The 26,970-nt window shown below is 39.5% G+C and overlaps 1 protein-coding gene across 1 annotated transcript in view; it reads left to right on the top strand.

Annotated features, from left to right (window-relative positions):
* CHN2 (chimerin 2) overlaps positions 1–26,970 on the top strand; it is a 164,227-nt gene that overhangs the window by 41,877 nt on the left and 95,380 nt on the right. Inside the window, exon 2 of the mRNA XM_075083145.1 lies at positions 26,401–26,439. Within this exon, the coding sequence (XP_074939246.1) occupies positions 26,401–26,439 (39 nt within the window). The remainder of the gene's footprint in view (positions 1–26,400; positions 26,440–26,970) is intronic.

The raw sequence follows: 26,970 nt of genomic DNA on the forward strand, positions 1-26,970 counted from the left end.
TTTTTATTTTAGTGGCTTTTCAAATAGCCTGAGCAATGAAAAGAGCTGGAATGAAATGCGATGTTGACCCTAGTTTTGCTTCTTTGCTGATTTCCTGCAGATTTTTTTCAATGTAATTTCAATATGAAACAGATTATAGTGTGGTGATCCAAGTAGGCTTGAAAAGTAATGCGACATTTACCACAAAGTATTTGTGAGCCATAAAGACTGATCTGGGTTTATGGCTGTTTTGGTTGTAGAGGAATGGAGCTTTGATCAATATTCCTGGAGTACACAAAATTGCTGCTGACGTCTTTAGTGGATGTACATAATGAGGAAGACAAGGCAGTCATATTGGACAGTATGGTCATCTGGAAAAGCTGAGCCAATCCAAAAGAAACCCTAAAATAGTTTCTGGTTTAAAGGGTGATCTCTGATTGACTGTGTCAGAATGGGGTTACAGTGCCCCAGCAAGCAGTGAATGGCACTTTTTTGAAGGGTGATAGTGAAAATGCAACTCGAGAGAGGCTTTGACAAAATAAGCTCATAAACTCTGAGAAAAGGTAAGTAGGGCAGTAATCATCAGGAGCAGACTGATGACTTGCAGTGTGCGTGTCACTGGTGGAACTGGTACTAGAGTACTGAGTCAGTCGTCCTTATCTCCTTCAGAAAGTAAGTTGTAAAAGGTAACAGCAAATGAGACAGACACCAGAATGATATGGGGCCTGAGTAATGAATGCATTTTATACAGTAAACATAAAAAACTTATCAGGCTCATTTTATCAGGAAGAAGTTTGAAGGAGAGCTTGATTACAGTGTACAAATTCCTCCACCAAGAGGAGACAGGGAGTGCTAAAGATTTTTTTTAACTTAGTGGAAAATGAGTAAGAGTCAGAAACAGAAATCAGATACAGTCGTAGTAGAAATAAAGTACATGATTTAATGTGAGAAAGGATGAATAAGTGAGGGAGATGGTGCAGTCTCTATCCCTCGATTTCTTCCAATCAACACTGAATGCTTTTGAAAAAGTTGTATTTTCATAAAACCTTAGTAAAAATAAGGGTGTGATATATAGGCCATTATACAGTCTCCGGCCTGGTGTTCTGTGAAATTTAATAAAGTGACCAGATCACTTTAGCTGAAGACACTAATATAGCAGTTAATACACAAGAAGCCTGTATGTAAGTACAGTTACGGTGCCTGTTTTATACGCTGACCTATTTCTGTTCTGAAGTATTTGAATGGTTAAGCTCATGGTGAGAATTAGTCACAAACTTATTTCAGTTTAACAATTTCTGTTTGTCTTTTAAACCTCTTATCATCTCACAACACTTTTATTTGTAGAGCAGCATTACTGATTAGTATACACATGGTACTGAAAGCACTGGTAGGCAAACAGTGCTGAAGAGCCGAGAGAGGAAGGGTAAAATACTGTTCTATTTGCAATTCATAATAATGACTTGCTTTTCTTAAATTGAATGAATGGCAGTGGCCTTGTAGATGCAGAGCAAAGTGCATGACGCCATTTTTCTAAAAGTTTATGTCTTTAGGAGTATCTCAAGATTGGAGAAGGCGAGGCAGGAGGGAGGTGGGCTTTTCAAAAGCATTAGACAAAAACATTTCAAAAGGTATTTTAGGGTTAGATGGTTACAGATTTAATACTCATGATTGTTAGAGCAACTGCAAGAACTTTTTAAAATGGCACTATTTATTCTGAGTTCATTTTCTTCTGAAGGAGGCTTTCAGGAAAGATTATAGGACTTTGAGGTGTAAATTGATAAAATTTACTGCACTATTTTTAGGAATGAGGAAGCCTTTTCGGTAGCAGTACAGAGGTCAGAGTGATTTTTAAAATGTAGTTTAACTTTTTGTTATTGGTAGGGGTTTTCTTGCTTAGCTGTATGGCCTTTTCCTTTCTTTGAAAGGAGCTGCAAGGAAAGGTCAATTGAGGGAGTACAGCTGATGCCTGTTGGGAGGGGGACATAGCTTGGCATACAAAATACCTGGTCATTACGACCCTCCCCAGAAGGATCTGAGTGCTGTAATTAAAAGCAGTGGTATATTTTTGTATGCAGCTTCAGTTCTGGTGAATGCTAGGTACCCTCAATTTTAACTGTACTCAGATCTGAAAACGATCTTACATGTCCTGGACCCTCTACCTTGTCAGTCTTTTAATGACATCTACTCTGCGTCTTGACCTCTACCCCTTGCACACTGATCTGTGCAAAAAGAACTAAAAGACTGTTCTATTTAATAGAAAGGGCATAGCAAGAAACACTAGATGGGTCTGAAAGAAGAAAGCTATCAGGAATACATGGGGTTTGATTCAAGATCAGGTACAGTGCTCTAGTATTTTATTTTCTCTATTTCTTTCTTGCTCCAGGTATTGTACTGCGTTAAGTGCCAAGTGAAGCAGCATGTCATTGTTCTTACTTTTGCCATCCTAACTATTTAAAGCTAAGTTTAAGTCAGGAATGAGAATAATCTGTTTCCTTCCCTGTCATTAGCGGAGTTTTGAGTGCTGAATGGCTTTTCAGGAGAGTTATGTATTTCCTTTTGTTTTTCTCCCTGGCAGAGTGGAATAAGCTACAGGGTGGTGAATTTTATTTCACTGAAGCATTCCTCTTGGAAAATAAAATGAAAGCTGTGCTGCAAATCCAGCCTCAAGTATCCAGTCTGAGGAAAGACCGATGTTTGATAATGCCATTATGTGATCTAATGGGTCGTGTGGCAGTTCCCATTTCCTGGAGCCATCTTTGTGAGGGTAGCCTGCCCTTCTGCAGACCTGGGAACGGAGAGGAGAATGTCTTCAGTAAATGGGTGTCCCATGAGGGGAAAAAGTAGAACTTCATTAATGTCACTGTTCAGTTCATTTGAGCAAAAAACACGTTCTGATATAAAAATCGGCGCTGCTAATTGTCATTTAGTGTCACCCTTTTCAATTTGCTTTGTTGAAGCATGTGCCCACTAACACTGAGCACATGTTCCTCCTGAAGGGAACTTCTTAAACTCAGGATTTAGAAACTAAAACAGTGATTTCCTGTCTCTCTGTCAAAAGAAATCATTTTAATTATTTACAATTCTGTTCCCATTTCCTACCTTTGTTTTAAAAATGGTCGAAAGAATTCTTAGTTGAAATAAGTAGATACAGATAATTTTTGAGCAGAACTACACAACAGCCAACATCTAATTTATAAAACACAGAGAGTGGGGCTGAGTTGCAGGAGGTTCTTGCAGGTTTTATTTACGTTAGGTACGTTAAATTCCTTTGGCATGTTTTGTAGAGGTCCTAATGTTAATAGGAACTTTGACTGTATAGCAACATCAAAACATATAGCAAAATTTTATATTGTGGATTGGTAATTAATTTTCCTGTGGTGATTTCACATAAATAAAAACTCTTGAGGGGCAAATTTTTCACTCCTCTGAAATCAGTTTGATGTGTGTGTGTTCGTCCAGGGATTGAAACTGATCCCCTGAGATCTTCCCTGTATCAGCATTCTCTTAATTCATGTGCGCAATAGGATTTCAGTTTAGACAATTGGAAGCACAACCTTGCTCTGAGCTATAAAGTCCTGCATATGCATGTATGTGTTGTGCATGTCCTTTGTGCATGGACATGTTCAGGACCTCTCTATAACATTGGATAAGAAATACTTGACTTCAGAATAATTGCCCTTCCAAAAGTCTGAAAAATCTGGTTAAGCAATATTTTTATCTAGTATTTCTCTTTTATCTTCTCTTCCAGCACACAGTCACATAGCAGATTCTGTGCTGTAAAGGTAGAGATAAAAATCCTCTCAAAACCTCCCCCATGATGGACCACTTCCCATACTGTTCTGAACTGCCTTCTTCCCTATGGTAGGAGTGGAGAAATGCTGCCTTGGTGGGAGGGAGAGGGAGCGGAAGAGGGGGATTATTCCATCCATCTTACACAGGACTCAAATACACCAAGAAGCATCTCTCCAGACTGATAATTACAGTAGCCTAAATGACTAGCTGAGACTAGGTGCACATCTTCTAGATGGCTAAGTGGAGACAAATCCCTAGAAACATTTCATTATGCTCCCTCTGTCCAGGCTTAGTTTTTGGACAATCCAAGGCCTGATGGAGGGACCAAACCAGTTTGTCTCAGCAGCTTACTGGTAACTAGTGCGTATACCCAGTGCACAGGTATGTCTTAAGTGTGGTAGAGATTGGATCAGGTTAATATGTTTTAAATAAATATAAATTACATACCAGTCTGATTCATAATTTCTTTGGCAGATTCAGGCAGAAGAAGTAACGCTGATTTTATCTTCTTTGGAAAGAATATACCAAGCACTGCATCCTGTGGTATCCCTGACTTATTCTTCATGGCTTTTGACAGGCTTTCAGTCACTGGATTATCTCTGCCAGTGCCACACCATCAGAAGCTATTAGCTGAAGTTTAGGCTGTTCCTACCTCCTCATCCACCACCATGACACCCTTTTATTAGCTTTGCACTCTGTATACCTATGTGCATTGGATCTTGACTAATCAGCTAATTGGATCTTGTTAATCAGCTTTTACACTGCTTTTATTGGAGACTTTTGGCTGAGATGTTAAGACCGTGTTCAAGCATTTCTGCTTGGACGTAGTATGATAAATTTTGAACTCCAGATCTGATGAGTTTCACTATTTGAGAAATGTAATGCATGTCAGTGAGCTGGACCTGCCTGTTGGGTTGGAAATCAGGAAAAAAGAGGGCAAGACATGAAACTTCTTGCAGCTCTTTGTAGAGCCACTGCTGGGAGGTGAGGAAGGTATAGAGTTCTTGGTGTGCTTAGGGGAGCAATCCTGGCAAGAAACTAAGCATGCAGCTACTTACACAGCAGCTATTGCCAACACTGAAACATGTTGCAGCTTTTTTTTCCAGCCCATCCTCAATTGCTTGTGTGGCTGTCTTGGTGGATGTAACTATTTTCTCAGATGTTCCCACAGATATGCTTGTTTAAGATGTTTCTTGACCTTGTTGCATCCAAAACAAGCTTGATTAATTTATGCAGCCTAAAAACTGTGGCTTTGTTTAACCCTACCTGCTGCAATTTTGGGAGCTGAGATATCTGGCAAGAGGGCTGTGTGAGGGAGCTGGGCAATAATCTTTTCATTGAATTGTAGAAAAGTTGGTTGGAAGGAGCCTTTTGAGGTCTTGAATCAAAACCATTTCCAGCATTATATCTGGTCAACCATAGCTTTGTCCAGCTTAATCTTGAAAACCTCCAAGAATAGATATTGTACCATCTCTCTGGGCAACCTCTACCACTGCTGCCCAGAATTTTGTTTACTCGTTTTTGTCCAATCTGAACCATCCAAGCTGTAGTTTGTGATGTTTGCCACTTGTTGCATTGTCTGCTACTACTGAGGAGAGTTTGGGTCTGCCATCGCTGAAGCTGCTCTTTAAGCAATTGTAGGCTACTATTAGATTGCCTTTTGGCCTCCTCTTGCCATGCTAACAAAGCCCAGGTCCCTTAACCTCTCATTGTGGGTAATGTGCCTTCTGTACGGCATTTGTGTTATTCGTGAAGAAAGCATGCTTTTGGTTCATATTCAGTTTGGAGTGCAGCATGACCCCCAGGTCATTTCAGCAAGGCTGCTACCCAGCCAGTCAGTTCCCAGCTTTCCATGATATATGGAGTTAGTCTGCCTCAGACCCCTAACTTCGCACTTCTTGTTGAACATGATGAAGTTTCTGTTGTCCCAGTCCTCAGTTTATGAAGGTCCTTCTGAACTGAATCTATCAGGGAGAGATTAAGCTAAATGGTAATTTACTATTGGCCACAAAGTTGATGAGGTGTCTGTCTTGTCACTCAAGTAGTTGATGAAGATATTGAACTATATCAACCCGCTATTGTTATTGGGGTACTCTGCTCATTACCAGCTGCAAAGCAGTTGTAAAGCCATTGATTATCACCATTTAGGACTGGCAATCCGGCCAACCAGTCTTCAAATGACCTAAGAGTCTGTTCTTCTAGCCGTTACTCATTTGGGAGTTGAAGTAGTATGGGAGAGTCACAGTGTCAAAAACCTTAATAAGTTAGGGTATGTTGCATCCACCTCTCTGTCCTCATCCACATAGCAGGTCATTTTGTTACAGAAAGCCGTCGGCTCGGCAAAGCGTGGTCTGCCTGTGTTGACCCTTTTTGATTGCCTTCTTGTCTTTTGTGTGTCTGGAAGTGGACTCCAACGAACACATTTCCTGCCCTGTCCAGGGACTGAGGTTGGGCTGGCTGGCCTGTTTTTCTGTTGGTTCTCCTCCTTGAATTTCTTAAAATAAGCATAATATCCGTATGTTTCCAGCTGCTGGGGACCTACCCTGATTGTGTGTGTTTTTTCATACATAATGGCCACACAATCACATCAGCCAAATCTTTTGGCACCCTTTGATGAATCCCATCCAGCCCCAGGTATTTGAATGAATACATCTAGTTTTGTTGACAAGTTCCTAACCAGTTACTTCCCAACTGTCAACTGCCCGTCCCTTTTCCAAACTATAGAGGTGCATATAAAGGTCTGGAGGCAAGCTTTTCCATATTGCCTGTCAGTGGGTTGTCTACGCCATTCACCTCTGGACCTACATTTTCCCTGAACTTCCTTTTGCTGCTGGCATTGCTTGCAGAAGCCCTTCTTGTTTCCCTTTGCGTAGCTGGATAATTCAGCTGTAACTGGCCTTTGACCTTCCTGATATTAACCCCTAGTGACCGAGCAATGTGTTTATACTCCTCTGTTGCCTTTTTAACCAGCAGAACTGCTTCTTGGAGAGGATGTGTATCTGCAGCCTGCGTGTTCGTTAGAGCACAGGGAAGCTGGAAGTGCGCAGACAGTGTTCCCGTCATTCTCCTCCCTCCAGGGCAGAGGAGTGCCTGCTAAAGATACCATCTTAATATTTACATCACTTCAGTCACCTGCTTTTGTACACATGTAGCAGGTCAGGAGAAACTATTACTTTCCATATCCCTGATGGCTATTTACAGTATGACTAATTTATCTCACCAGGCACTCTATTATAAATATGTATTACATTAGGATACTGGTGTAAATGCCCATGTTGTTCAGAAGAACTGCTCTGGTTCAACATAATGATTTTACAGTTATGCTACAGTGCTACTGCTTTTATAATTCAGTGCAGTTAAAGTGTCATAAAATTGAAATATAGGCAGTGAACCTGTCTGCAGTTTGCATATTTTTTACTTCAGAGACCAAATAATGGCAGCTGGCTATATTCTGTATTTTAAAGTTAAGAAAAAGCAATGCATACATAAAACTTTTCCCATGGTTATTCCATGTGGGTACTGGTATATGCCATGGGATTGTTTATGTCCAAAGCACTCTGGAGTGAGTGGTATGATGTAGCTTCGATGGGGTCACATGGGAAGGAACCTCCTTCAGTGTGGTCATCCTGCTCTCAAACTCTCCTCTTGAGTCAGTGTTGTTGGCCATTGTTGGAAATGTTGGAAATGGAATGGAAATGTTGGGTGAGACGGGCATTTGGGCTTCCCTTGGTATTGCCACTTTTTTGTTATTATGACTTCTATATCTTGATACTTTTTAACTTTCTCTTCTATATATTTAGTTCAAGGGGGTTATCCTCCCCCTCTATTCCGCCTTAGTGAGGCCACATTTGGAGTACTGTGTCCAGTTTTGGGCCCCCCAGTTTAAGAAGGATGTGGAACTCCTTGAGCAAGTCCAGTGGAGAGCTACGAAGATGACCAGGGGACTGAAGCATCTCCTATATGAGGAAAGGCTGAGAGACCTGGGTTTGTTCAGCCTGGAGAAGAGAAGACTGAGAGGGGATTTCAGAAATACCTATAAATATCTAAAGGGTGGGTGGCAGGATGATGGGACTAGGCTCTTTTCATTAGTGTCCAATGACAGGACGGGGCAATGGGCACAAGCTGGAACGTAGGAAGTTCCACCTCAATACGAGGAAAAACTTCTTTGCTGTGAGGGTGGCAGAGCAGTGGAACAGGCTGCCCAGGGAGGCTGTGGAGTTGCCTTCCCTGGAGACATTCAAAACCCACCTGGATGTGTTCCTGTGCCCCCTGCTCTGGGTGTCCTGCTCAAGCAGGGGGTGTTGGACAAGATGATCTCCAGAGGTCCCTTCCATCCCCTAACATTCTGTGATTCTGTGAATGTGTTTTCTAATAGCTTTTAGTAGTAACTAGCATTTGTCAATAGGATGGATGAAAAAATAGTGTTGTAAAAGCTTTTTCAAGTCAAACTTTTGGCACATCTGTTTATTTTTTTATGCATTAATGGCAGCACAAATGTACACTATTTCATTAATTGTACTTCTTATTCAAGCTGAAATGGCTTATTCCTGGGTTAGTTTCTAGTACCAGAGAGTAACAAAAGAGCCGTTGACTTTGACCTTAATTCAGTTTACTCAGTGAGGCATCGGTGTGCAAGGTCTGCTGCATAATTGTATTTCAGAATTATGTTTCTTTTAAGGAGACATCTCAAAGGTCACAAGAGACACTTCTCGAAAGATTTTCAGTAACAGTTTGTTTGCAAGATGAAATTCCAAATCAGTAAATGAATAATGAATAGAGCTGGAATTGGATATATAACAATAACTTTTAGAAGTGGGTAAGGTAGACATGTCCTTGTCCAATTTGTACACAACTTGAAATCAGAAGAGACACCTGAATTGTACAGCTATTGGAGATTTGTTTTTTCCTGGATAATTCTGTCTGTCCGACCATATTTGGATTTTTCTTTTTTTGTCTGCTGGTAACTTTTGTCTCAGTACTTCAGTTACTTCCTGCACTTAACTGCTCCTTCATCGAGTTAGGGAGTACTTTATTTATGAGGAACTGAATCAATCATCACTTTCTCATGTCATCTTGCATTGCATCAGCTTCCTTTTTCAGTTGAAATGGATGGGTGTAGCTCTCTATGGAGTCCAGCAGTGCTGTTTGCTGGCTTGGTTTGGGGTGATGGTTGCTCAATAGCAGCTTAAACATTTAAACATTGCAGTTAATTTATGTTTATCCATGCCAGTGCAAGGCTTGGAGTTTAAGCACCATTGAGGTAATGGGCATTTTTACGGCAGTGATGTCGTACCATTATTCCTGCAGTCATAATTGTAAAGATTTGCATTTTCAGTGGAGTTGGGTAAGGATTAAGAGCATAAGCAGGAAAGAGGTGGGTTGTAGAGATATAAGTGAGAGCATAATTTGTCCTGCCAGCATCCTCTAATTGCTAATGATGCCTCAGAAGAAGTAAAAGAACTTGAGATTTTTGTTTGCAAGATTGCCAGTTAATTTGTTTACTGGGGGGTTGAAGGAATATTTTATGGAGTATGAGAGCTGCCACGTGTCAAAAAAACCCTTATCATTTCAAGTTTATTTTTCAGTCTGGAGCTGCATTGAGAATTGAAGTAGAATTGAAATTCTATTGAAACAGAAAAACTGAGACTTTCTCCAGTGCACTGTATGGTCTGCTCTGCTCTGATTTAGTTCCCTGACAGTGTAAGACTCTGCTACCTAAGTAAATACATTAATATTCATTAGGTAGATCAGTATTGCACTGTTGGAGCCAATAAATTTTGGTTTAGTTTAAAATCAGAGATGATATTTTATACATTATGTTAGCATACAATTTTTATTAGCATATCAGACTGTGAAGGAGTGATGCATTGCATTAAAAAGCCAAGTATTTCAAGTTAATTGCTATTCCATTAAGTAGAAGTGGTGGTTTCATCTTAAAAGAGTATAGAGAAATGTTTGGCTAATGAAAAGAGTGCTCAGAGTGATAATAACCGTTTGATGCAGTGAAGATGCCGGCTGAAAATACCCACCTCAGCGGTCAGAACTGAAGGCCCCCAGAAGCAGGTGGTGAGATGGGACTAGTCCAGCCCGCACAAGCATTTATGGGATGAGCCCAAGAGGCAGCGGTGCCTGCCGAGACCCCCATTGCGCTACTAAAAATAAATAAAGAAATAAACAGCCGCCGAGGTAAACATTCAGCAGCAGGTTTGTCTGACCTGACCTGCTCTTTTTGTCCAGAACAAGAGTGCGAGACAGCAGAAACCGCATTGAAGTGCTCGGTTAGAGGGTAGCTGATTGTTGCAGGTGTGATCCAGCAAATTCTTCTGCATGGTTCTGCCACTGCTGGGGTTGTGCTCTGCCAGTACGCTGCCCGCCTGTACAGGTGAGTGGCTCTTCTAGCAGGGGACACAGTGAGGCCAGGGAACCAAGGCAGGCTGTTTTTTTATCTGCTTTCCTTCTCTCCTGCTCAGCCTCCTGCAGTGCTTTGGGCAGGTGTGGAGGGATCCCTTTTTAGAATGTGCCATGAGGTACAAGCACAGCCACTCCAGCCCCTTCTGGATTTCCTTCCACATTCACACCTTACAGCTTCTTACTTCCTCCACCATGGAATCAGACGGGTTGCAGCTGAAATCAGAATGGAGGAAATTCATCTTCTGCTGCCTGCTATGGAGATGTCCATTTAGAAATGTTGAAGTAAAGCTCCTGAAACTCATGTCAGCTCACAGTGCAACAGCGGTTTTCTTCCCTGTACCCCTCTTCAATGATGCTCTCAACAGCTACCATTGATTTTTGTGCCCTGGGTGGAGCACTGCGGCACTAAAGGGCTACTTTTGTCGGATTAGAAATATTTACTCTGCTGAATTTTGCACTGAAGACTGGATTTGTTTACTTCTGTCTCCCTCTTTTTCTGCCCTGCCCCTACTTTGTGCCAGTTGTGGAGAGTTGCTTGTTTTTGAAATGTGCTCTGTTGTTTGAGGTAGCAGTCATATTTGTGGCTCATTTTACCATGATGTCTGAAGGCCAGATTTGGACTGTGACTCTGCTGCTGCACAAGGCTCCAGGCAAGGTGGCTCCATCCCCAGGAAAGCTCAGAGTGGCTGGGAGAAAGACTGTGCTCTTTTCTCTCTCTTATAGGTATGGAGAGTAACACAGGGAATATTTGGAAGAGTTGGGAATTAAACTCACTATCTGAAGTTTCAGTACTCTCCTTTAATTGCAGACCCATCCCTTGTCATTCCTAAATATCAGGGTGTTCCCTTCTGATACACCTCTGAGCTGTGTCACTGGTTTGTCTTTTCTCTCTAGCTGGACCCATGAAACTCTGAATAAAAAATTGGTAAAACCACATAATTTATTTTGGAAGTCAGTGCAAAGAGGCAGGAAAACGTACCAATCATTCTATATACTCTTTTAGGAAAAATCCACTGAAACCTGAAGTGATTGAAGGAGTTTTAGAGAGTGTGTGTGTTGTGAGATGGAGTACACAGAGCACACTTGTAAAAAGAAAGACTGAATCTTAGTAAGTACATAAGGTAAAGATACCTACATCTGTATATGCCGGTAAATGTATATGAGCACATTCAGAAGAAAGATGGACCTCATTGAACTTTTTCGGCTCATTTAGGATCAAGCCACTGGAACTCATCCATTTTAAAATACGGTTGTGTAGTGCTGGTCTTTGGTCAGGGCTGCTGTGTTTTACTTTTGTTATAGGTAAAGATACAGGTTTCAGTTCTGAAATACGATTATCTTCACAGTATTTATGGATGAAGGAATTGGATTTAAACAGAGTTTGAATTAAAAGGTGTTTGATACTGCATCTAGCCTGGGATTTTGGCATTTTTTTAGCTTAGCTTTTAAAGAGGTTTTCAATAATCTTTTTTTTTATCAGGCTAGATATTTATTTCAGTGATCAGCTGAATCTGTGTTCATCCAGTACCTCTGTAGTTCTGTAGGTCATTTTAATTGTTACTACTTTAGCAGTTCATGTAAGTTTTGCCGTAGAAGAATACTTCTCTAGATCTGGACATGGGTGCAGAATTCAAGTGCCCTTTCAGTGGCAAGAGTTCTGGACTGTAAGGGATAAATCATAGAGTGCCTGGCTCTGGCTACTCTTATATAGTGCATTAATAGAATTATTATAATTGGTAAACTTAAGTTCTTGATACTTCGGTGTTAGTAGAGTACATTGCAGTCATTGTACTGAGCTTACTGAGAGGGGCATGAGAACTGTGTGCTGTTAACACCATGGCCACTGGGATTTCTGAGCTCACAATGCTTGTATATAATTCTGGACAGTTCTTTGGCTGAAAGAAATCACTCCCACCCTACTGAAATCAATGGAACAAGGGTAAGTTTTATAAGTCAGAGTTTGGCACTCTGATATTGAAATTTTTACTGAGTTGGACTATTATGGGGATCTTAGTTGTAGGCTGCATTCATTGTTTACCTCCTAGGTGATGTACCTTTAGATTATGCTACATTATTCCCACTTGTATACATTTTTTAATAAATTTAAAGCTAATACATATTTTGCAGCACCTTTTAAGTAAATCATGTGAGTATTCGTCAGCTATTGTACAGAAGACAATAAAGATAATGATTTAGATGCAGAACAAGTGGTGCAGGAATGTTATGCACCAGTCTTGGATATGCAAGAAGTAGCATGCCTGTTAGGCTAACACTTCTGTACAGCAGCAGGAGCAGTGAGGACACAGCTCTGAAATCCCAGTCGGAACTGGTGCAAAAAGGCACCTGTACTTTGAAGGACACTGCAACTTAAAGTTGCATCTGTTTTAAGAGAGATCATAAGAGCTGCAAAGCCTTTCTTCAGAGCTGGCATCAAACCACTTTAGCACCTAATTCAGTCATCTCTTCAATTGTTATAAAACCATTGAAGCATTTTCAAGTGAGTGTTTTGAGATTAGCATTTGTGTAAGGCTCTTCTGCTATATTAAAAGTGCCTGTAATACATTTCTTGGGGAGGTGTGATTTGCAGCTAACGATCATGAAGCACCACCTCAGGTTGATTTTTCATTAGTGCTTTTGCGCACAACCACTGGCTCGTTAGATGGAAGCTCACATTTCACAGCTCCTTTTAGCCAACGGTTATGTCATTGTAAATTGTCTGCGGCAGAACTTGGCGTTCTCCTGAATTTCACTGTCTAATGGCACCAATCGCGTGCCTCATGGACCTCATCAGATATACATGACTGCTCTCAAATCTGGCCTCCTCACTCCGGTGGGGACTGAGTTTTGGACCCTAATGAGTGAGAAGCTGGGAGGAAATGTTGTTCTTCTAGACAATAAATTAGTTTCAGAAAAGAAGCATTTCTCTGTTGAAAATGTTTACCATTTGGGGACTCTGGGCCAGACCAGCAGCAGTGTAAGTAAATTGGCTGGCATCAGATAAAATGATGCACTGAAATCAAACTGCTGAGTGACAGGGTATAGGCATGTCCTTGAAAATACAGTGAAATCAGGTACTCTTCTCTGGTGCACCTTAAGCAGGAAAGGATATGCTCTGGGTGAGCTGCAGTTTGCTTTTGAATAATTCACTCTTCAGTAGAGATAAGTTATTACAAAACCTTGATCCAGAATAATTTTATTATTTATGTGATGTGTCACTTCAATAAAAATGTAACATAAATGTATTGACATTGTTGTTTCTCATGCTCTCAGAAGGAACTAAATCTCCACCATTTTTCTTAACATTTATAAGCAAAGCTTCCTAATGTAATAATAAATCAGCTGAAGTTTTGTGTGTGTTTGTGTGATGCTCCATGGTTCTTAATTTTTTTTGGTTTTAACATCGTCTGCTGTTTTCTAGCTATCTTTGCATTGCATTCAGATGAAACTATTCTCTTAGTAGTTAGAGGAGGATGCTGTGACTGGTACTTATGACTCTGACATGGATAGTCCTCCTGTTACCCGTTTGCTTTTCCATTCCTTTTCCTTCTATCTGTTGGGTGCTTGCCTCACACTATAATCACAAGCACTTTTAGGTCAGCAACTGCTGTGTTTTATTTTTAAACTGTACTTGTTAGCCGTTGGACGTAACACGAAACCTGATTTTGGGTTCCAAATGCTGCCATAATGGGAATATTTAGTGATAATAAAATGCTTTGCTTCTGTCTCATTCGGAGTTCCACCTAATCTGACTAAGCAATCAGCAGTTAGTAGGCAGATCTAAATGAAATATTATTACTCTATAAAACCATTTAAATTTGAATAGCCTTTTATTTAAGATGCATAAGCATTTTTTTCAACATTTGGTCTGTTCGGCAAAGCATATGCTCTAAAAAGAAGCATTTATTGCTCACTTGTAAAAATAAAATACAATATTGGTAAATTAGCTGGAAGCTTGCAGATATTCTAAAAAGATGACAAGGTAAGATAAGCAGTAGAGCTAAGCCCGAAATTGCTCTGGAAGTCTTTCTGAATAGCTGTCAGTTTTATGTTCTCCTAACACAATAATGGGCACTCCCAGGAGGTGGGAGTCTCATGGGATAATTATTCTTCTGAGGTTTAGATTGGTTTTGCGCTGCCTTTTCCACAGATGGGTAAGACTGCCTTATAATTATTCTCCTCCTCTTTCAGTAGATTTTTCTAATGTAGAAATTAATAGAATTAATTTTGTATACATACACTGTACTTACATTACCTAGTATATTAATGAATTTCAAGCAAAATTGAATGCTATCAGATGGCATTTAACTTACAAATTGGATTTAAGTCTCACTGTGCTTGTCTTTTGAGATGTGTTTCTTTTTAATATTCAGGTGTATTTTCTGCTGTCCTAAGCAGGCGTATTTACTCTCTCAGCCTGGTTCACCTTTTAACTGTCCTTGAAAATAACAAGCACAAGAAGTAAAAGTTTAAAATAAATGTATATTTTATAATTGTGGAATATTTTTATACTTCCTGGTGCATGAAGCTGACATAGTTGCTCACTGTCTCTGTGAGCATCAAGTAATGATGAAATGAAGCAAAAACTTGGCAAAAATATAGCTTCATTTGGGGCGGCTAATAGGGCAGCACACTGTCTCAGTTGTTAGCTACAAACCTTTGGTGATGCCAAAAAACCTGCAGACAAACAGCAACCTCAGCCTCTGGATTCTCAAGAAAATCTATATTTTGGGAGTTTAGCTACTAGGATGATCTGACAAGCTCTGACAAGCTTTCCTATATGATATAAAAAACATATAAGAAAAGCAGGAAAATCTTTTTTTAAAAGTGTTCTACATGGGTTGTTATATCTATGAGATGAAATATCCATCCTAGCTTGGGTGGTGTCGGAGTTGAGAGCATTAGCTCATCTTTTTACCCAGCTTTCCTGTCTCCCAAGGTGGGAGCAGAGCGGTGGTTGCTACTAAGACTTGCAGTTCTTACTCGGCACCAACCCTTCCTCTTAGATTAAAAAAAATTGCATCATATCGCTTTGGAGATTCGCCAGATCTTCCCAAAGGAAAGGCCTGAATTTGTTTTGTTCTTCCCTCTCTGCTCCGGAGTAACATTAGTCTAACTATGCTGATAGCTTTGAGTCTCTGAGCATGTAGACACATGTTCACTCTTCAGGAGTCAAAAAATGCTTGAACCTGAACCTCTTTTTGTTGGACAAAGACTGGTACGTTATCAGAGGAGCAAAGCTCTCCTTGTTTTCATTGCTAGGAAGCAATTGGTGGAAAGCATCTTTTTTGTGTCCATAGCTATTGAAATTCTGACACATTTGCTGTTTAAAGAGAAGCCTGTGCTGGATCATAAAGATCAGCTGCTGATTTTGGCCCACAGTAAAAAAGAATTGGGATATTTGACATCTAAACTTTATCATTTGGCATAGAAATCACATTAGAAAGTGTACTTGCTTACTGATACTGTACTGAGTACTGGTTATTATCTAACTGCTGGAAGCTTATTGCAAATATACTTGCTAAGCTTTTGATGAATATTGCTTCTTTTCCCTGCGCCTCTGCCATGAAATATAGTAAATATTATTGTGCCAAAACCATAGGCTTATTCATAATTAATTGACCTTACATAAAGTGTTTTAGTGGGATGAGTTAGAAGGTTTGTTCAAAATTGTGGCAGCTATGTGTATCTTTAAAAATAACTCCAAGGATGAGGATTTTTTTTCTTACTGTACTGATTTTATGATCAAAGATCTGATGGATGAGCTTTTAAGTACTGGCTTGACTGTCTTCTGAGTGTATCTGCAAGATGAGTGTGGTATAGTGGGATAAGAAACAAGTTTGCTTCGTTATTTCTACAAGGGTGAAAAAAAATTCCAGAAAAGTTATTGAGAAAAATTGTGCTTTCTACTCGCTTTGTAATTTATTTGGGTAAAAATAACCGGCCTACCTCTGATTATACAGAAGCAAAATTAATTTTTATATTGGGAATTACTGCTTTCACTGTATTTTATTTACTTGTCACATATAAAGAACCTTCATGCGTTCTAAGACACTTAAATACAGTATCCTTATGTTATATGCATTTTTAAAATTTGCGAACTAGGAAATCAGCGTGTTAGCCAGGCTACACTTGCATTTTCCTTTATACATCACAGGTGGCTAAATTCTGTCCTCCCACTCAATGCCACTGGAGGCACTCGTACATCTGTCCCGTGAGCACTGGTTTGGCTGTGTTTTAATTTGATAGTTAAAATATTATGGAGACATGGGGTTTGCCTCATAAGATGTGCCATTAACCACAGTGTTTCTCTAGGGAAAACACAGTCAAGTTGCAAAGCTGCAAAGCAAAATTGTCACCCACGCCCAGGCATCAGGATATTTTGCACAGCCCTGTTGGTTAGTTTGATAAAACTTGTGGAACACTTAAGTGTATTTTAAATTTTATAGTGTTTCATACAAGGTATTTTGCAACTATATGGTACTGTAAGAACTCATTATCAACTGTAGAAGTGCCAAGCTATAGTAAAAAGCTCCTGAAAGAATTACAGACTTCCAGAAAGCAATTAAAACTCCTCCTGAGTAGGGAAACAATACAGAAAACATATTCTTCTCGGAGGGAATAGTCCATTACAGTTTTCTAGTGATCTTAAATATTGGTAGTAACTCTGTTATTGCTAAGATTGCAGGGAGGAAAGTGTAGTCTTGTCAGCATAAACTTCTTGTTATGGAACCTACTTTTAAGAAGATAAACATTTCTCTATTATTTAGATCCAAACTAATAACTGTAGGAACAGCAGTACTAGGGGAGCAGTTAATTGGTGGGTGGCAATACAATAGAAAAGACTGTGAAGTGTTTGTCCATTTGTACAATGTATATGAAGAGAAGATGGGTGCCTCATAAATATCTGACATTGATTAATCAAAACTATTTTTTTAAAAATAAGTTGAAGATCCAGAAACTAACTTTGCATAAAATAATAATTCAATTGGCCTTGAATGTGATTAGCACACTTAAATCCAGCAAAGAGTGTAATTAAAAGTCCGCCAAAAGACTCCAATTAAAGGAAAAATGTTGTGGTTTTGTAACAGTGGACGTACACAGGTACAGTGTTGCCTTTTATTCTAGGAGCCCTGATTATTCAGTTTTATCAGAGAGCTGTGGGAATGATTAATATGCTCTGCAGGTGGGTGGTGTTTTTCCTGTTTTTCATGCTTTTATGTATAGAAGCAAATATTGCAGCAAATGCTACAGGACCGGTAAAGGAAGCCAAAGAAAGATCTAATTATTTGCTAACCTTTTATTCTTCGGCAGGTCATTATGCATGCTCTGCATGGCAGAATGGTTCTCATCTCTGATGTCCAAGCCTTGAAACTGAATTTAGGCTGCAGAGTTCAGTAAAGTCCCTAGCATATAAGTAGTCTCTGAGCAGAGTACAACTAATTTTATGATTTTTGTAAGCTACCAACATAAATTCTCTAAATCACATGGCTTTCCTGAGGGATATGAGTGACTAGGTTTCCACTTGATTCAGAGTCTGCAGTTTTGGCCTTTAAAATACTTACATTTCTCTATCCAGAGAAGGGCAAATGCAGGGCTAGATGGAGAAGACCGAGATGATCTCTGAAAAGCTGTTGAACAGCCTCCACAGGCAGCTGCGGGACTAGGACCACCTCATATCCTTGAATAGTCAAAAGCAAACACCCGTGCCCTTGGTTAGAGAGATGATAAAATAACACATGTCAGAAACAACAGAGTTACCAAAAGCGATGATTTGGATTTTGCTAAAGGTTAATAAGTTTTCAGGGCATGTGCTGGCTCCTTTGACAGGCGAGATAAACGGGCATCATGTCAATGTATGAGTGCATTTCTGGAACGGGGAATGTGCTGACACTACTTCAACATAAATGCTCTAATTGAAATACTTCACAGCGACCCTTTTAATGCCATTTTTTGGCATTATTGCAGTTATTTCAGTCACATGCGTTTTTATACAATGCCTAGACTGCTTTGCTGAGTCCAGTGATCATTGGCTAGAGGGTTTGGTTTTTGTTTTTTGGGGTTTTTTTTTTTAGGATGCAATAAGTAAATGACTGGAAATGCATTGCCACATTCTGCACAGTGATCAAATTCCTTCAGCGGAGCTGTTCTCATATTTGCCAGTTATCTGGTCTTGATTTTTAGCCAGGAACTACCTGGTCATTTGTTAGAAGGTAGAGGATATCTGTGTAAGATAGGAGGTCTGCTGATGTAATGTGATTTAACTTATGTCGTGCGTTTATTCCTACCAAAGAAATGTCAATCTCTCAGTCAAGCAGAGCCCTGATTGTGCCATTTCAATGTCTTGATACCTCTGGTTTATAGATGAAAAACATGAAAATGTGAAAATAGCCATCTTACATTTTAATTACACTGTCAGTAGTGTTAACATGGAGAATGGTAACAAGCATTGGGGAGTAATTTTTAGTGACCAGATTAAATTTAATGGCAGCCATTAACTCAAACAGATTTTTGGAAATCAAGCATGAAGGAGATATTTTGTGGTTTTTTTCATTGTCTACCTTTCTAGTTTTTAGACATAAATGCTTGGTGACTTGGATGAGGAAATTCTTCCTTGTTGCTTGGTGAACAAAATGTTTCAAAGCACCTCAATCGTGGAGGATCTTCAATGCCATCCAAGGTCAAATAGACTCAGTGTGATTCAGCATTAAAAAGGACCTACCTGCCTAAGATTAGGCAGTGTGAGTACCCCTCTGCACTATTAAATCTTACAGATTTCCCAGGAAATATTTAAAGCATTGGGAATATTTGCATCAGCTTACTTAGACCTCTGTCGGGTTCTTGGGTTTGCTTTCTGGAAGAGCCTGTTTAATTCTATTTCTTGGGCCCCATAGTGTAGCCCTAAGAAAGACTAGTCTGCTAAAGAGACTTCTAAACCTAGAGTTGTACAAATACCCTGCCCTTTTACACTTCTCCTATTGCTATTGAGAGCCCTGCTTATTCCTTCTCTCCATTTTGAAATTTTGAATATTTCCAACACTTTTAATTCACTTTAAATCTGTGCAGAATAAAAAAAGCAGATTTTTTAATTAAATGGGATATTGCTCCAGTTGGATGGTCATAGCTGGCAGAACACCCCTCACATGGCTTCTTAAGCTTTTGTTGTACAGGTTTAGCCGTGGATTCAAATTTTTCATATCTCCTGTGATCTGTTGGACTAGGTCCCTAATAATTCAGTTATTTCACAGCCATATTTTTTTTTTTACTTGATAACTCTTCTAACTTGTTAAAGTCACCTATTTGCATGACCTTTCATCTGCATTTTAGTAAGACAGACAAGTGCATTTAAAAAATTAGCCATGGAGTGACCACCTGTCTATTAGTGGAAAGGTGCTGTTTTGAAATCTGAAGCAAAAGCAGGAGAGAGCACAATTTGGAAAGACTCTGATTCATAGAATGGACTAAATGAGCTATCTTTACAGCAATGGCTTCTAACAACAAGTTTATGGTAGGCAAAATTAAAAGATATAAAATAGCTGTCAATTTATATTGTGCTTATTAAAAGCTTACTGTTTCAGTCTAATTGCTGTGCAAGACAGAACTCCACCCCTTTTGTCAGCATTTTTTGACATTTTAAATTACACACTATTGCTGAATTTTTTTTCTAAAAGAGAATAGCACAGTGGGAAGCACCCATCATCTGAATTAATACACCAATTATTAACTATGTTGCAAATAAACAGTGATCACTTCTGTTTCTGTGCCTTACACTGAAAGTTGAAGTGTCTCATTAAAACCAAAGTTGAAGTCTCATTCCATATTTTCGCTGTCCATGTACTGATGATGAGAAAGTTCAGCTATAAAGCTGGCAACTGCTGGCTCCTCCATGGGCAACTGTGCATTCTGAACGAAATGTTAAACAGAGCTTTTGACATGCTGAAATGTTTCAACAGCTACATTGCTAATTACTAACTGCAAGATAATTCATTTTGCTCTTCAAAGGAACTGTGACTTTTCAGGAGTTACAGAGATCTGCTCATTTGACAGTATGATTACTTGCAACTTGAAAAATAAGAATGTTCTTTTCTCAACGTGTAGTCAGATGTGCCTGCAAGGACAGTTACTGAATATAATAGAAGTAATCGTAACGCCCAAAGGTATATGCCAAATGACAATCAAACACAGAAAAAAGCGCCTATTTAAAATAGTTTGCAAATTGACTGCAATGTGAGATAGTTGTGTATGCATATATATTAATTGGTGAGAGGGCAAAATAGATGAAAATAGCCATCTACCATCCACAAGATTAGCCATTAGGGGTTCAGATAAGATGAAAATGAGCTTCTAGAATTGATAAGTTTTAAGCACAGAGTGGACATTAAAGAATGCAGTGATATTTTATGTGTTGAAAAAGAACTGACCTTATCAAAGAAGCCCCATTATTACTCTTTCACTTAATCTTCATCCACCAATATATGCTGAGGACCACGCAGCTGGAAAACAGCTTGGCAGAAAAGGACCTGGGGGTCCTGGTGGACACCAAGTTGAAAATGAGCCAGCAACATGCCCTTCACTCAAAGAAGGCTGATGGTATCTGGGGCTGCATTAGCAAGAGTGTTGCCAGCAAGTTGAGGGGGGTGATCCTTCCCCTCTGCCCGGCACCAGTGAGGCCACACCTGGAGCACTGTGTCCAGTTCTGGGCTCCCCAGTACAAGAGAGAAATGGTCATACTGGAGAGACTCCTACAAAGGGCCACAAAGGTGATGCAGGGGTTGGAACATCTCTCCTATGAGGAAAGGCTGAGAGAGCTGGGGCTGTTCAGCTTGGAGAAGAGAAGGCTCAGGGGGATCTTATCGAAGCACATGAATACGTGAACGGAGAGTGCAAAGAGGACAGAACCAGGCTCTTTTAGGTGGTGCCCAGTGACATGACCAAAGGCAAGGGGTGCAAAAATAAAACACAGGAGGCTCTGTATGAACATCTGGAAATACTCTTTCACTGTAAGGATGACCAAGCACTAGCACAGGTTACCCGAGGAGGTTGTGCCGTCTCCATCTTTGCAGAGACTCAAAAGCCATATGGACACGGTCCTGGGCAAGTGGTTGTAAGTGGCCCTGCTTGAGCAGGGGCGGTTGGACTAGATGACCTCCAGAGAGTACAAACACTGTTCATCTTCACGTAGCCTTTTACTCAACAGTTAGATATATATAATTACATACATGAAAATAAGAAAAAGGTATTTAATAATATATGCTAACTTAATGTTTTGGAAACAAAGCTATAAATATGAAAGTGTATATGGTAAAACTGAAAAATCTCTTTGAAGGAAATATACAAAAGGCATTAAAATACTAATAATTATTAGTCTTGGTCCTGAAAATAACAATGGAAGATGAAAAACTTAGTAACTAGACTTATTCGTCCGGTGAATCATTTATCTGCACACTGCCAGTAAGCTAGTGGCTTCCAAATTGGCTCTTCCTCACACACAAGTGTGTTTTCTTGCACATGCAGAGTTTTAAAATTAGTTGTTACTGGAAAGGAAGTCCAAACTTCAGACAATGGTGGCAGAAACTCCAGGCTCAGGCAGTTCTTCCAAGGTGAACTGCAGTATGTTTTTTATAATCCTATAGTAAGGACAAAGAGAAAAAAAAAACCTTTTCTCCTCTTTCACAGTGACTATGAAGAAATTAGCCAAGAATGATGGTCACCCGTTGGTAGCTGTCTTGCTACTACTCTGCATAATTCCTTCCTACCATAGGAATCATTAACACTTTTTAGAATATCTAGAACTGGACATGGTATATAGCTACAGTACGGAAATCTGTTACTGTTCCCCGTATAATTAGAATTGTTACTTACAAGTCAAATATTTGATTCATGTGACATAATATGTGATCTTTCCTGTAAAACTGTTTCCTCTTTCTAGCACATTAGCCCTCTTGCTACTTCGAAGCATCAAAGTTTTAGCTTAATCAGTATCTTATTAGACCTGCTTTAGCTAGGTCAGTGCCAGTGCTGGTAGCACAAAACCACAAGCATTGGCATTACGTCATCACCTTCACAAAGTACAAGGAAGTAGTGAAAAGCAATTCAGTCATTCCAGTGTCTTGCACAACTACATCCAGAAAGGTGCCACCTTTGGTATGAAGCCAGGCATGGTGAAGAACAAGGTTTGAAGTCCATGGATAACTTTACTTACTATGTAATTAACGTAAGCCCATTTCTCAGAAATTGCTTAAGAATGGCTCTGAGTAATGCATTAACCATTTACCACACATCATTTGCAGAAATACTGTCTTCTGTCTTCTTGTTTCTTTAAAAAAAAACTTACATAGTTTTACTTGTTATCTGTCTGCTTAAAGGTTTGTCAACTTTTCAGTACTCCCTTTACTGTAGTCTTTTTACACTTATACAGGTCTACAGTGCTCCATCAGCTTTATGAAAATATTTTATTCCTAAGATGCTTTTTATCCTCTCTACTCTGTGAAGAGTAAAGCAAATTAAGTGAAGAATTAACCTGCTTTTCCTTACTCCCAGCTTCCAATTCCATAGTCTCATTTTTGGTTTGATGGTTCTCTCCAGTATCTTTTCACGTCAATTATGCATGCAGTGAGAAACCTTCTGGTAGCTGCAATATTATCCAAGAGTCAGCATTCACCATTCCTTTTGCCTTTCTGTTTAGCATACAACTAACTTCTAGTTACTTTTTTAGGTCTAATAATTATTAACCTTCTCAACTGGTGTGTTTCAAAGCTTTTAGTTAACAATAGTGCCTGTAATATTGTTCGTGGAAGTCTCTCAGGCTTTTTTGCCAGTTCTAGTCTTTCCCTGAGTTCTGCATAGCTTTTCTGGCTTTGCTAAGGTCATTTCTGATACAGTATGGGTAAGACTTGAAACAATAAAGAAGACCTAAACTGGGCATTCTGTAATTCTTTTATGGTGAGTCTCTCTAGATTCAGAAAGGTGTCTCATAGCTGGCCCTGTGACATTTTGTTGAGTTTTTCAGAACTGAAACTCACCTTCTGCTCTGAGTTTCTCCTGTGACAAGTGCTTTCAACCTTAGCCGGCTCAATCTCTGAATTTAGACAAGAAGTCACTGTTGGAAGTGTGAACCCTTCAAGAAGGCAGCAATAGGAGAGATCCTGTCTTGTCAGCTAAGGATATCTCAGTGAATCCTTTTTCCCATGCTGCCAGTCGCAGTTGTGATAGGCATGATGATTGAAGTTCATATTAGGAATATCATTTAATGAGAGCTGAGTGTGGACACTTGTCATTTGTGCCAAGTCTGATTGATTCATTCATTCATTCATTCATTCATTGATTCATTGATTGATTGATTGATTTTTGCTGCATGGCTCAAAACTGAGGTCTGTGGTCCTTGCTGAGACTGTTACCAGAAGTGAAGGCAGAAACTGTGGGAGTTGAGGTGTGTTTCATAGTAACTGAGCCAACCACCCAAACTGTTTGTGGCAATTTCTGTGAACCTGCTGTGTTTAGTCCAGTGATAGAGAGTAGAGCACAATTTAATGAGTAGAGCTACCTTACAGTAAAAGAGGACAAATAAAAAAGAAGCACAGCAGAAATCTCAGAAAAGGGCAAATAATAATAATCCAGTCTGCTCAGGTAAGATTTGTCTCACTTGATCTCTGACTTAAGAAGGGCTGACATTTAGTCTAATCTAGTCATCCAGGATGGGACTCCTAAGACTGTATCATACAAGGAGGAGAGTCAGTGTATTCCTGGGGTGACTCAGACATGGTCATCGCTGTCCTAAGGCTAATTTCCACGCTGAGAGCCGTGTAGAATGGTATCTTCAGCAGTACATGGCCCACGTCTAGATGGGCCCAGTGGCCTCCTTCCACAGAGAGAGCAAGAGGTTTAGATTTGGGCTTTATTAAGCATCTTCCTGATCCTTAAGTGTGACCTCTGTCTCCAGGTTGTATTTAAACTAATTGTTCTTTATTTCCCTACAAATGGGTGCCATCAAATGTCATGCATGATAGCTTGACCAGAAATGGGATTAATGCTATCACCTATATGGAGTTTTGTTCCCTGATTTAGGGGTGTGTTATCAGCTGAAGGGATCACAGAGGATGTTGCACTGCCTCATAAGGGTGAATGTGGAGCCAGTGACCCATGGTTTTCCTCCAAGTGTGCTGCCCTCAAGAATTATTTTAGCTGTTGAGGAATGGTTCTGTCCACTCTTTCCTGGCCTGACAGATTCATAACCATGACAAATCTAATGTAATCACCAGGAGTTTTGTTTTATGACTATCTCCTGGATGATTGTTCTCCACCTAGGCTGCAGTGTTTCCACATCATCAGTCTGTCTCAAGCTAATGAAGCACTTTATGGCCACTTGTAGATTGCTTTCAGTGTTCAATTTACTGTGCTCTTTTTAATTAATTTGGAAGACTAAAGCAACAACTGGTACTTGGCGGTTTGTCATTGTTTCTCCCTCAAGTATTTCCTTTTCTGGAGTTACAAGTATAGATAATCAGATATTTGCATTATCTCAATGTTTCTCCTATTGGAAAAATATATTAAGTGAACAGGCAAATTCAGAAATTCTCTTGCAGTAGTGCAGAAGTATGACAGAGGAATTTAATACACAATATTCTGGTGTTAGAGTAAACTATATGTGGAGCAACAGATGTATAGGAAAAAAGAGTAATATATTACCATTCTAATGCAAGAAGAGAAAAAATTAGCTTTTGCATGAATAATTTTCACTGGTCTCATGAATAGCTTCATATAATTTAAAATAATCCTTACGTATAATGAACTTGCAAGCTAATTACTCTTGGATTGCCACAGCATGGTATAACTCTGTTAGTCTGGGAGTGTTTTAAATTTTGCCAAAGTTGTGAAGCGGATACAGTTGAAACTGGAACTGAATGGGTCTGCTGATCAATATCTCTGCAAATTGTTGCAGGGCGTTATTCCAGGCAGTAACTGTGATCATTGCTAGGTATACCCTTTTTTTAAAACAATAGAGTTAAAAGTGGCAGATGGTAGTTAATGATTAACATTCCTAGTAAACAAACTTTTGCAGGGATATAGTTAAAGTGGTTGTGTGTATATAAATAGACAGGGAGCATGAGCTATGCAACTATAATTGAATTACATTAGCATAACATAAGTATAAGTTTAGTAAATACCCAACACCTTCATTAACTTGCACAGTATTAAGAGGTTAATGACATACCCCCTGTAAATGACTCTTCCATGTGTGTGTTTGGCAGCATGGCAGTTTAGAGCCAAACTAGTACCCACCCTTTGTGGCTGGTAACTTATTTAACTCCTACCACTCAAGCTTGGCCTCTTCTGGGATTTCTGGAGGTTGAAGCAACAGCCTTTTTGCAGAGAGCTGGAAACCTCCCTGTGGAGTAGGATCATACACTTGCTATGCCCTCCAGTTGCAGAAGTCTGCCTCCCAGCCTGGAGAGCATTTTGCTCACTAGGCTTTTAAGATAGGGGTTTTTATTAGCTCAGATTCTATGAACTTACACTTTTAAACACAGAAGCTCTGGTGCCCCTGCCAAAAATTTACCCAGCACCAACTGTCTTTGTGCCCCTTCAGTCAATAAGGGCAATGATTGTCTGTTTCCAGTTGCAGATTTTGCAGTCTTTCCTATTTCTAACTTTTTATTATTATTTTTGCTGATGTAGTTTCTGAAAAATATGCCAATTACATATTCTAGTGGGTTCGAGAAGTGTAATTGAATCTCGTTGTTGGAACTGTCGGGTCTGTGCATCAAAGTCCAGCCTGAGCCGTGCATCTCTTTAGCTAAGGCATGTGTTATTCATTGATGCTCATTCTAAAATCTTAATAGTGTGGTTAGAAGCCTGATTGAAAACCACTAGTGATTTGTCTGTTTATCGTGCCAAGTAAAGTAAATAAAGAACGTAGTTACCAGTCTAGTTAATTATTTTAATAATACTGATGAGTTGGGAAACTATATGCAAATTGGTAAGAAATTAATTCCTGTTACATTTGAATAATTTGGAAGAAGCACATTGGTTCCACAAGTGGTTGAAATTTATATTCTTCTCTCGCATAGGAAACTGTACTGTAAATGAGCTAGTATCTCTCTAGGGAAAGAAATATGAATTTTGCTGACAAGCTGAGGTCCCTCAGCAGAAAAATGCATGCTGACAGTTTGACCCAGTGGCCAATTGACTGAATTCTGTCCCCCTTTTTTTCTTCTATTTCAGATGCTGAAGAATACCAGCCTCCAATATGGAAATCATACTGTGAGTATACCAGGAATTTGACTAGTCTTAGTACCTTACTAAGGTGTCACTGTTAGGTCTTTTCCCTTTCTTTGTTTAGGAAAAAGACATAAATGTACTAGATGCTTGTAGAAATTACTGTATGAGACAGCAGCGAAACCTGAACTTTTCTGGTTCTCCATGGAGCAAGTGCAGGAGGGTTATGAGTGCCAGACTCTGGGTTGCCTTACAAGTGTGCAAGTCCTGTGTTTCATGGTTTCTCTGCTGAGATTTTCAGGAAGGATTCCAGAGGTAGAGGTTAATGCTTCATGTGTTTAGTAAAGGTCAGGCTTGAGTATACTTGTCTTTTTATGCAGGTCACCAAATCACTCTAAGATAATCATATTTTTGATCCTAGCAATAGAAGCTGATTTTTGAAGTGGTGGCTTAGAAATTGGAGACACCATTATCAGTTCTTTGAACCTTCCTCTCTGCCTTTAGAAAAACCATTTACATAGAGTGCAGTGCAGAAGTACATATTTAATGCTCTTTTTGCTTTGTTCCAAATTTATT

The sequence above is a fragment of the Phalacrocorax aristotelis genome, chromosome 2, assembly GCF_949628215.1.
Source record: "Phalacrocorax aristotelis chromosome 2, bGulAri2.1, whole genome shotgun sequence".
Classification (NCBI taxonomy): Eukaryota; Metazoa; Chordata; class Aves; order Suliformes; family Phalacrocoracidae; genus Phalacrocorax; species Phalacrocorax aristotelis.